The 12550-nt window shown below is 44.7% G+C and overlaps 2 protein-coding genes across 3 annotated transcripts in view; one reads left to right on the forward strand and one right to left on the reverse strand.

Moving 5' to 3' along the window:
• The window catches only part of LOC137434157 (E3 ubiquitin-protein ligase TRIM36), a 40283-nt gene extending 30049 nt beyond the window's left edge, over positions 1-10234 (reverse strand). The window contains exon 1 of one of the 2 annotated variants that reach the window (XM_068126877.2): positions 10022-10234. In XM_068126877.2, the coding sequence (XP_067982978.2) occupies positions 10022-10087 (66 nt within the window). In that variant the 5' untranslated portion in view covers positions 10088-10234. The remainder of the gene's footprint in view (positions 1-10021) is intronic. The other variant, XM_068126878.2, reaches the window with a different exon arrangement.
• LOC137434158 (ras-related protein Rab-27A) overlaps positions 10025-12550 on the forward strand; it is a 53160-nt gene continuing 50634 nt past the window's right edge. The window contains exon 1 of the mRNA XM_078785716.1: positions 10025-10296. The gene's annotated coding sequence lies outside the window, so the exon portion shown is untranslated. The remainder of the gene's footprint in view (positions 10297-12550) is intronic.

Below are 12550 nucleotides of genomic sequence, written 5' to 3' on the forward strand. Positions count from 1 at the left end.
GTTTGGTTTGGTCTTTGTTGTTGGTGTGCGGCGTCACCATGCCTGGATCAAAAGAGCTCTCCGAGGCCTTCAGAAAGGAGGTTATAGATGCCTACGAGTCTGGGAAGGGATTTAAAAAGATCTCCAAACAACTTGAAATCAATCATTCGAGTGTCCAGAAGATCATCTACTAGTGGAGAAGATTCCAAACAACTGCTAACTTGTTCAGGCCAGGCCGCCCCAGCAAGTTCAGCCCGAGAGCAGACCGCAAGATGCTGAAAGAAGTCTAAGAACCCCAGAATGTCATCACGGGACCTACAGGTAGCTCTTGCCACTGTTGATGTCAAAGTGCACGAGTCTACCATCAGAAAGAGGCTGCACAAATTTTATCTACATGGGAGGTGTGCCAGGAAGAAACCTTTGCTGTCCAGAAAGAACATCAGGGCAAGACTAAAGTTTGCCAATGAACACCTAGGCAAAGACCAGCACTTCTGGAACAATGTGCTCTGGACAGATGAGTCAAAGGTACAGCTATTTGGCCACAGTACCAGAAGACATGTTTGGCGAAAACCAAATACAGCATTTGACCACAAGAACCTGATACCAACTGTAAAGCATGGTGGAGGAAATATGGTTTTGGGGCAGCGTTGCTGCATCAGGGCCTGGGCAGCTCACCATCATAGAATACACTATGAATTCTTCATTGTACCAGAGGGTGCTTGAGGATAATGTGAGGCCATCTGTCGGAAAGTTGAAGCTTAACCCAAGGTGGACCTTGCAACATGACAATGACCCTAAACATACCAGTAAATCCACCAAGGAATGGCTGAAAAGAAAGAAATGGAGGGTTCTGGAATGGCGAAGTCAAAGCCCGGATCTAAATCCCATCGAGATGTTGTGGGGGGATTTGAAATGAGCTGTGCATGCAAGAAACCCCTCAAACATCGCACAGCTGAAAGAATTCTGCATGGAGGAGTGGGCAAAAATTTCTCCCAGTCGATGTCAGAGACTGGTAGACAGTTATAAGAAACGCCTACTTGAGGTTGTTTCTGCCAAAGGGGGCAATACCACCTGTTGGAGCCAAGGGTGTACTTACTTTTTCCATATGCGAACTTTGCATTTATGTTTATTTATATTATACAATGGACTACAAAATGTAAATGTTTCATGATATTTGTTATATTATATCACCTTTATCTATCAATATTGTTGAAATGAAGATCAAATAGCTGTATGTTGAAATATGTTGAAAAAGTCAAAACTTTACATGGGGTGTACTTACTTTTTCATGTGACTATGTATATCATCCACCCCTCAGAGGATTTGACCAAGGAAGCTGAAACTTTCGGGGATTATTGAGGACACCCTGAAGTTGTGCATTTTTAGGTTTTGTTTGATTCAATGAATTTTTTAAAAAATGAAATTTCACTCATCTTGGTAATCTTTCTTTGGGGTGAAGGTGGATGCAATTATTGGAATCATCCGAGCTATATAACCACACCATATGATAAAATGCACACAAGCAGTACACGTTTGCTTCATATATGTAACGCAGGTTATTATTTTTTCTTTTTGGTGGTGATAAATGCAGCGATCTGTTGCCTATATACCACCCAAATAAGGGGATACACACAAGGAAATTAGATGCAGGGGGAGCCCATTTGGCCCATAATGCCTGTGCCACATCAACTTGTACAAAAAAAGAAAAATGTTTTTTTTTGTGTTTTTTGGGGGGGGGGAGGGTGAGAGGTGGGGTTCTGGGGGGTGGGGGTAGGGAGGGAGGAAATGGGTGAGGAGTGGGCAAAGGCAGTTCTTGTGTGAGAAACAACATAGAGCACAAACCACTTCTTGAGACCCACAGCTGTACTCGGGCTACCCAAAAGTGCTGTCAATATCCCAATACTCCCAGGTACCTGTCCAATTCCAATTTAAATGTATCTACCGTTTCTGCTGCTACTGCCTTTCCAGGGAGACCATTTCATGTATTAACTACTCTGAGTGAAAGACCCATCTTACTATAGTCTTCGGTCTCCAGCTATAGCCCCTGGTCTTATCACTGTCTTCTGTGTTGAATAATTATTCTGCACTTATTTTGTCTATACACTTCATTTTCTTAAACATCTCTATCGTATCCTCTCATAACCATCTCCTTTCTAATGTACTACTGTGTTCAAAAAGTATCCGACCTTCATTTTTCGTGCGTAAAAAAAAAAGAAGCTAGGGAGGCGTTGATTGGTGCACGTATGTAGGCGATCCTAATGCGCACGCGTGAATTTTTTCCCACCTGCAGAAGCTGTCATTCGACGGCAGACCGCCGATGAGCGAGGACATGTAATCGAGCGCCGTCGGATTTTCGTTTTTGACAAAATGATGGAAAAACTTGAACAACGCTACTGCATCAAATTTTGTGTAAAGCTTGGCGATTCCCAAGTGGAAACGATCCGCAAGATTCAACACCGTTCATTCCATTATGAAGGAGGATTTGGGCTTCAGGAGAATCTCAGCGAAGTTCGTACCAAAGCTGCTAACGATTGAGCAGAAGCAACTCCGTTTGGAGATCGCACAGGACATGCTGGAGACTGTGAACAGCGATCCCAGCTTCCTCAACACAGTGATCACTGGCGATGAGTCCTGGGTTTATGGGTACGACCCAGAAACCAAGTTGCAGTCATCACAATGGAAGCATCCAACATCCCCGAGGCCAAAAAACACAAAATTTGATGCAGTAGCGTTGTTAAAGTTTTTCCGTCATTTTGTCAAAAACGAAAATCCGACGGCGCTCACTTACATGTCCTCACTCATCGGCGGTCTGCCGTCGAATGACAGCTTCTGCAGGTGGGAAAAAATTCACGCGTGCGCATTAGGATCGCCTACATACGTGCACCAATCAACGCCTCCCTAGCTTCTTTTTTTTACGCACGAAAAATAAAGGTCGGATACTTTTTGAACACACTACGTATAAAGCCCAGTCTCCTTCAGCAACTCCTCACAGCCAAGTCTAGCTAGGCCCAGAAACAATCTTGTAGCCCTGCACGAACTCTATGGCAGCAATGACCTTCCTGAGATGTGGTGATTAAAACTGCACACAACTCCATGTCTACCATCTTTCCTGCAGAATGAACAATCTACTTGTTTAATAGTCTCATCACCCACAAAAACGTCTCCCAGACCTCATTCCGAGCCATCTCTACCGCTACACCTCCACCATTGCCAATCTCCTCAGAAACCTCACTCCACAACCATAACTAACTATTCTCTACAAATTTCGCATATTCTGGTACTTACAGGCAAATTATCTATCCGTTCCTTCAACCTAGTAACAACAATCGTCAAGTGGGCCATTTCCTCAACATTTCTTACAACAGTGAGTACCCTCTGCCTCCTCTGTTCCTGATATGGCCCACATTAAGCACCCATCACATTTTAATGTACTCTTCTTCCTTTCTCCTTTGTTCTTTATCGATACCTTTTTTCCCCTCATTTCCACAAGGCCCTAACTGACTTCAACGCTAGGCCTCACCCTGCCTCTTCCAATAAACCAATACAAATACCTGCTAAACTGCTTTGAACACAACTGGATGTTAGTGGAATGTGTTGCATGCTTGGAACAAGCCGATTTGATTGCCCCGTAGAGTGGGTGCTCTGCTAATAGCAATAGAGAAAAATAAGAGCAAAGCTAGGCCCCAAAATCTCTCAACACAAAAATTGCATTTCCATATGAAGCACCTGTTCAGGACCAGAAATCAAGAGGGACCAACATAATGCCACCGAACGCTGGCAGGACACACATCCCCCGAAACAGAGGATCATCGAGACACATATTCAAAATGCATTTTCCAGTCTTTCCTAGGTTTGTCATTCAAAACCTCAAGGGTGAACCGCAGTTTCCATGTCTTTGTCTTCAAAAAATGTTTATAAAACCTCCCAAGACAAATCCGTTTAAAAAGAGCAATACACAACTTCAGTAAACATGGCAGTGTGTCGGCAAAGGCCTTGCACTCTGCTCAAGAACATCTGCTTCGACATTCTACAACAGGGAACCAGTTAAACGGCACTTTTTTTTTAATACCTACATATTTTCTTAAAGAGTTGAACAATTCTTCAATACACAAACATTTGTACAATGCAGACAACCTAGATCGGTACTAGGTAGAGCACATACCTCCACCAGGCTGAACAGTTCAAGTTTTGTATCCCTCTGGTCGCGATAGGCCAGATCTGGTTCTGGACCTGAAGTTAAATCAAATCGGTTTGTTCTTGTTGCCTAACCAATATTTCCAACTAGTTTTGTCAAAATATCATCTGTACAACTGAACAAAAGACCCAATTTCCATCGAATGTAAATGCCGTGAGCCTTTTCTATCGATACTGTACCTGCAGCACTCCAGGAAGTATTTTACCATGACTCAAGGTTGAGGGTCCACCTATGGCCGGTCTTAAGTCTCACGGCTGATAACTAGCTCAGGGCCTTAAAAAGATTTATCCAAGTGAGCTCGAAGCATAAATAGTGGGAGACAGGAATACGTGTCGTGCTACTGCTTCAGCTCGACTCGGTGACCATTCCGTTGGAATACCGATAACATTCTCCATGCAAAATATAGTCATCGTCATATACCACAGGTTATCGTGTAACCATTCACACTTCAATACCTTAGGTTTGAAAACTGAATCCTACATGGTAAACCATTGGTTTGAAGACATGGTACAGTCCAGAGAACATGTGCCCAAAAAGACAAAATAAATGTCCTCATGCACCTTTGAGAGGAGATGGCCTTGGTGTATGAAGAAACTCATTGTAATTCATGTTGAACTGTTGAGCAGGGCCACAGATGGCACGTGTGAAGCAAATAAAGGTTCTAGTGTTCAGATATGATCCGCAAAGAACCCTTATTCACTTCCCGAACAAACCGGGGATCAATCATCGGCGAGCAGTATTCCAAGAGAAAGGGAAGGTCTACGTTACTGTCACACGAGTACGGACCATCATGGAATGCAACATCATCCTTTGTAACAAAAGGAAATACGACGACACCAAATCAAACTTTCAAAGGCCTTTCAGTCTACCTGCACCAAAATGAGGACACTCCATCAACAAGCTTTCGTGGTCCTTTGGAGCATACTCTACCTGGCCTATCGATACCCAAGGCATTAAAAACATTGGGATCAGTAACAGTCCTTTGTGTGCAGATGGGTCTTTAAAAATGGTACGGTACAAAACAAAGTATAAAATACAGTTCAGAACTAGAACGCACTCGGTGGAGCGCAAACCTCCACCAGGCTGAACAGTTTGTTTTGTATCCGACCGATAGGCCGGATCCGAACCAAAATCTAATCAGCTTGTTCTCGTCACCTAACTAACACGTCCACAACTCGGATACAGTGCTACACTATATATCGTTTTTGGCCCAATCAATGGTGAAGAATCATTTATATTGCAGTATCTAGATCTTCACCAAAATCAAATCATTTCGTACTTCTCACACACCCGACCTGCACACCAAATTTTGTACGAATCGGTCCACAACTTTGAGATATCCTGCACAGACAAAAAGACAAACAGATAAACATAGGTGAAAACAACCTCCGGCTACCTCATGTGGTGGAGGTAACAAGAGTTAGTCATTACTCGATGGAATTTGGAGAATCAACAACTAGGTTATAAACGGCAAGCGAGAAGAGTTAACACAAAGAGGTTGCCTTCAACACCAAACAATCTTCATTCCTTGGAAAGTTTAAGAAACAATCGGTTCAAACGACCATCAACACAAGATTTATTATTTCATTCCACTTATGTACAAACTTGAAGCCTGGCGTAGTGCCAGCATACCCAAAAAGGTGGTGACGCAGACAGAACGGTCTCGCCAAGAGCACCAGGCATCTGCCTCGTGCCCGTTATACCACCCTTAAAATATCTCCATTGACACTGTAGTGGAAGAGGTCAACCCCAAGACAGATACACCGCCCACACTTCTTCAACGTTTCATGTGTATGCCCAAAACCTTTACTATTCTCAGGGGCAAATGTGGGAATTTGTCCAAATTTTATATTTTATTCCTTTGCCCAATCTATCCCTACAGTGTAGGCAGGTTTTCACAGATCAAGGTGGAACAGCTCAGGGGCGGATCCAGGAATTTCAAGACAGGGGGGGTGCATGAAACTATAATGCTGGGGGGGAGGGATAAAGGGGGTAAGGGGGTCTAGGGGTCTGGGGGTCTGGGGGTCCCCCGTCCCCCCCCCAGGAAATTTTTAAAAATTGATCGTCAGAAAAGGCATTTCGTGCTTCTTGGAAGTTTCTGCAGTTCCGTGTGTTCTTCCCTGGTCCAACAGTTCAGCAGATTCGCACCCCCTGCACCCCCCCCCCCCTGCAGCTGCCGCTTGTCTATTGAAGATATTTTACTACTCAAGGGAATGCATATCAGACACTTTCAAGCATCTTCATTACTCTTGCAGACAACAGACACGTGTACACAAAATAGAAAGCACGTACACACACTTCCTTCAAAAACGAGGTGGTAATCAGACCGACAAAAACTGCATGGAGTGTCAATTTCAAGCCTCACGGACTAGGGAACATGACTCCCATCTGCCCCCACCACCATCAACACAAGGCAACTGATACATTTTTAAAGAAGACCCATTGTTCCTTTAAGGCCATAAGGACGTAGTGAGATGAGCACCAGATTTACAACACAATCATTCTGCTCACCAGATTCCATCAACCAGAAATTTAAAAAAAATTCGAGCATGAAGTTCAAAATGTTTCCCACATGCACTCCAGGGATATAGGTGGAGACATCTATCGTCAAACTACATACATGGAGTACCCAGCATTGTCCGATGCTGTTCTATCTAATCCCGTTGACATTTGGAAGAAATCCAATTGTTTTTCGGAGACCACGTGCCTTTCAGGCCTTTCAGGCTGTGGTACCCGGTAGATTCTGCTCGGATTAATTATATTATTCTTCCGCCGGGATTTTGCTGTTTAATCACCTTGAAATTCATTTTCTCTGTCACTGTTGGTCTGATTGACAAAATTTACACAATAAGCGCACCTCTCCTGGAGAATTTTTGATGGTAATTATGATGTCATAGGTCACGTGGTATGGGCGCCATCTTGGGGAAAGAAAGATTTTGCACCTCTACATCTCCAAAACCGATAATGGAAAAAATTGAAACACGTCTCATTGTAAAGTACTCCCCATGGGCAATAACATGTTAATGATGTCATAGGTCATAATGACGTCATAATTCGACAAGTACAACACTTGATCCGATCAGTACGAAATTTCTTGAGCATGATCTATGCAAACTCGTATGGGTTAATTAAATTGATGACATCATTGGTCACGTGATTTGGCAGCCATTTATTTATTTATTTCCACACAAGACCCTTAAAAACCACAAAACAGACTTCTCTGAAATGGCTAAACAAATTGAGGTGAAACTTAACAGCCATGATTGTCTATCCATGACTAAAAAAAGGTGCCTCCAGCCATGACGTCATAGATCACATGGTTTGGCAGCTATTATTTTTTTGGGAAGAATATACCTTAAAAAAAAAAAAAGAAGCTCATCCAGAACAAGTAGACAGTAGACAGTAGACAGACACACACAGTAGACAGAGACACACAGTAGACAGACACACACAGTAGACAGAGACACACAGTAGACAGAGACACACAGTAGACAGAGACACACAGTAGACAGAGACACACAGTAGACAGAGACACACAGTAGACAGAGACACACAGTAGACAGAGACACACACAGTAGACAGAGACACACAGTAGACAGAGACACACAGTAGACAGAGACACACAGTAGACAGAGACACACAGTAGACAGAGACACACAGTAGACAGAGACACACAGTAGACAGAGACACACAGTAGACAGAGACACACACAGTAGACAGACACACACAGTAGACAGAGACACACAGTAGACAGAGACACACAGTAGACAGACAGTAGACAGACAGACAGTAGACAGACAGACAGTAGACAGACAGACAGTAGACAGACAGACAGTAGACAGACAGACAGAAGACAAACAGACAGACAGTACAGACAGACAGACAGTACAGACACAGACAGACAGACAGACAGACACACACACACACACACACACACACACAGACACACAGATACAGACACACACACACAATTAATTAATAGGTCACATGGTTTGGCAGACATTGGGTTGAACGAAAATCTTCTTTTTTTTATTATTATCTTGAACCACTCCATCCATTGACGGTGAAACTTCAAAATTATGAAGTAGTCGTCAAGGGAAATGCGTTTAAAATTGCAACATGATCGGTCGCACGGTCTAGCAGCCAGAATCTTTCTTGTTTGAAGAAGAAGCTCGACATTATCTTCTCCAGTCATGTGACTTTTCAGTATATCTATCAATTACGTACTATCGCAATGTACCTTTTGACCATTTGGACTGCTGAGACCCCTTAGACCTTTGAAGAACCTTTAAGACCACAAGGACCCTTAAATACCATGAAGTACCAGAGGACTCCTTAGATCTAAAAAAATAACGAGGACCCCAAAGACCACGGAGACCCCTCATATATTTTTTGAATCAAATACTGAATTCATTTTTATAAAGGGGGCGTGATGTGTCACACGCATCCGATGAAAGGGGGTTGTATCAAAGCGGGACGTCTTGTGGTACCTGGTCATCACTGCCAGCAGTTCTAAAGTGGCAGTTCAAGTTTTTAATTTTTTTGTGGGGACCCAAAACACTACCTTTCACCCACTAAGGTATGGGGTTGGGAATCATTTAATATTACCTTTCATAGAGCTACATAAAACAAAAATAATATAAAATAAAATAAATTAAGCTTCGTTTTTGCCTCGAACACTCCCTGGCAATCACTGAAGAAGATGCATTCAGCCATCTGAGCAGAACTGCGACACACAGACATCTCATTGTATAGATCGTGATCACAATGCAATCCATGGGTGGTCCATATATCCCTTTACCCGTGGTGATAATTTTGACAATATTGCATTCAAATTTACCAATTACATTTGGACGTGGAGGATATTGTAACATATAGGTATTTGGTTTTAATTCACAACAAAACAACCTTATGAACACAACCGAGAGAAAGAAGATATATCAGCTTTAAATATGCAAATGGAGAACAGAAAGGTAACATGTGGACCACCACAATTGGTGAACAGGTATATATGTATACACACATACATACACACATACATACTGGACATGTAAACCACAGAATGAAAGATTTTGCTGGACTTCAAAATACCTGCTCCAACAGGTCGTGTGCTTCATGGTCAGTTTAGACTTCGATAACCACGTCACCATCTGACAACTCGTATTAGTGTTAACGTTGGGAACTGAAATAAGAAAGTTGGAAAAATTATGGAGTTTCCCGAATTTATTCCAAACCACCCACTGGAGGAAAGCTCAAAACCAAAGAAATAAATACAGAAATAAAGTTTAAACTCCGATCGAGACAATTATTCCACCCCGAGGGAGAACAGATAAAGGTGTCCAGTCACACCTGTACTGCACTCGTTTCCTACCCTAACAATACAATTGAAGTTCGGTAACAAACAAAACGGTTTGAACACGCAAAGGTAACAAAGCGCGGGCCGTGACACCAAGTGCACTCTTCCAATAATGCTCGGGGTTCGTGTCCCAGGTGTTTGCACCTCTTTAATCCCCCACGCAATCAACGAAAACCGTCGTCACTCGTCACTCAGTCACACTGCTTGGTTTGGGTAAAACGGAAAACAAATGTCACCAGGTGAGAACGAACGTCACACACATCGACGTGCTGGTAACACAAGTGCGCTGCGAGCTCATTACAACGACCCCCCGATCACCTTACAAAGTAAACACCTACGGTAACTGAGCCACACATGATCCAGACATGACGATCAGGTTTACAATCGTAATAATCCCCGATCATGGAGCTCGTACAATGACAATAAAAACTTCCTAATCCGGGGTTCGAATCCCATCGAGACACGGAAATCGCACGTAAAGGACCGCCCACCTCGTCGTCATTACGAAGGTCCAGCTGGGACGCGGACTGTTCGCTTAGCTCGCTCAGGTCCGACATCCCTTCGAACTTGGCCACACGATGCCCCAACGAAGCGTCGGCGTCCGCAGGCCCCGGTACCTGAGCACGCACTACCGATGCCACGCGTCCCTCACGCTCACTCAACTTTTACGGGTCGCACTGCGCAAGCGCGATATTTCTTCCTCCCTTTGACCCCGCCCACAACGCACGTCGCTCCGCCTCGTCTGAGCCTCAGCAACAACATACAGGTACGCTTTCATTCTCAGTTCTCACTTGGAAATGGTATATATATATATATTCCTTTCATCATTATTTTTGCTTCTGGATTAGCGATGGATTCCTAATCCGGAATTAAAGGCAGTTATTTGGAGATTTAGGTTCGGGAATAGTTATAAACCACCGAGACATAATAGTTGCAATGTGTTTATAATACAGGTGTGTTGAACTACAAGTCCAGGTGTTTCGAACACACCTGCATCGTTAACGTCCTTGCGATCTATGCTTGACTGTTGAGGTTAGATTATGGCTTCTAAATTTGTGCTGTCTGTTTAAGAGCAATTGCTCAGCCTTTCCTGGGGAAGAAAAAATAATTTCAAACTAAAAGTTGCTTTTGGCATATAGACACCTCAACATTCCGCTCATTTAAACAAAACTTATCCAAAAATTGTAAAATTCAATAACATTTGTACAACCACATTCTACAGACCACGTCCCCCTGTGGATGCCACAATACCCAACGTTACCTGCGGAGCCATCCCAATGTAGCCAAATTTCCGCGGGCCCTGTCCTGGTGTTACAGGTGAGTGACATGGCTCGGTGGATTTTCCCCTCATTCACTCACACAAATCCCATGACCACTCACACACATTTCAATAATCAACAAAGACACTTATTTCAACCCCCCCCCCCCCCCCCCCCTGCAGGACCATGGCATAGATGTCATTACACATGTGTGTGTGATCCTCAATTAGGCAGCGGGAAGGTACCGTACAAGCAAGATGGTGGGGCGCTTCAGGCTGTGGTGCCCGCAGTCCAAAAACAAGTTGCCTGACTTACGACTTCTTCACCCTCTACCCCCCTTTAACTCGTGGCCCCATGATAGCCAAACAGCTCCTTTAGCTGTCGTCCTGTCGTCCGACCACATGCAGCCAAAAGACACTTTGTGGCACACACTCCAATCCTCTCACCGGTCATGCCATCACTCTCACCCACCCCCATTCCAAATTACTCATGTCCCAATTTCGAAAAGCAAGTACTGAACCCTGGGACAGTCACATCATGGCACTTACCTTACCTTGTTGTGCAGGTAGTTGCAGGTTGGTCGGGTCCAAGGGCGTCATCCACAATACTGAATCCCAAAATTCGTCCCATAGGGCCTATCAAATTTCACCAAATTTCCTTTTGTCCTCTGTACTGGCAAGTATGTGGATCCGCCTCCTCCGGTGACCTTTACTACACTACTAAACTTGGCTACGACAGCTCCGCCCCTCTACCGTGCACTTACCATCGGGTAAGTTGAGCAGCCAAAACGCCAACATGGGCCATGAGTGTCCATAAGGAACCCACCATCCATCCTTCGGCCCCCTGCGAGGAATACGGCTCCACTAGCCCCAGCTGGCCAATGTGGTGAGCACCTGCTGCCAACTCCGCCATTCCCAAGGCCTCAGACCTGGGTGGCACATTCACAGTGCATGGCATCCCAACAGCCACGTCCCCTGCACCTCCACATCATCCCCCAGTCCGACCACACATGCAGCCCCTAGTGCCCACCCACACTTGACCACGCCCAGGGTCTAGCCGACAGCCATGCTCCACCAGGAGACTCATCCCAGAACACATGGTCCACACACCTCGGCCACCCATAGCACAACGTTGACCTGCAGACTGCCCATCTACATCTCCACAATCCCACGTCCAAATATTTGCCCCGCCGCCCCCCCCCCCCCCCCCTAGCCAGTTGAAGGCTGTGTCCTGCTACTCTAGGCCATTTTTGTCCCAGCCTCCAACACTTTGGTCCAATTCACCTGGATCAATAATGGTGTTACTGTGCAGGTGTTACTTTACACCATGGCCTCACAAAATTCACCCTTAAATTTTCATCTAACCCTCAGATTACCCATGCCAATTTTTTCACATTTCACTATTTCCACCAAAGAAGGGTGCTTCTCCATACACCTGCCAACCGAGCATGGCCCCATAGGCTCGGCTCTTTCCAAATTTCCCAATTTAATCCTATGACTCTCTTCCCAAGCCGAGAGTCCACAAATCACAACAGAATATCTGTGGAAGATCATGCTCGGACCATCACGTTCCACAGATGCCCCAATGGTTGTGCGGTGGGCTATAATCCATCCCTGTCCATGCGTTTCTACCCGCGTCCATAGACCAGCACAGCATGGTAGGTCACCACATGCTGGCTGTCCCAGAGTCTCAGGGAGAGGTTGACAGGCCGCATGCCTGGGCGGTGACCACATCGGGCCCTTGTTGGCCGTCCATGGTGCC

This window comes from Myxine glutinosa, chromosome 10 (genome assembly GCF_964187855.1).
Source record: "Myxine glutinosa chromosome 10, kmMyxGlut1.1, whole genome shotgun sequence".
Classification (NCBI taxonomy): Eukaryota; Metazoa; Chordata; class Myxini; order Myxiniformes; family Myxinidae; genus Myxine; species Myxine glutinosa.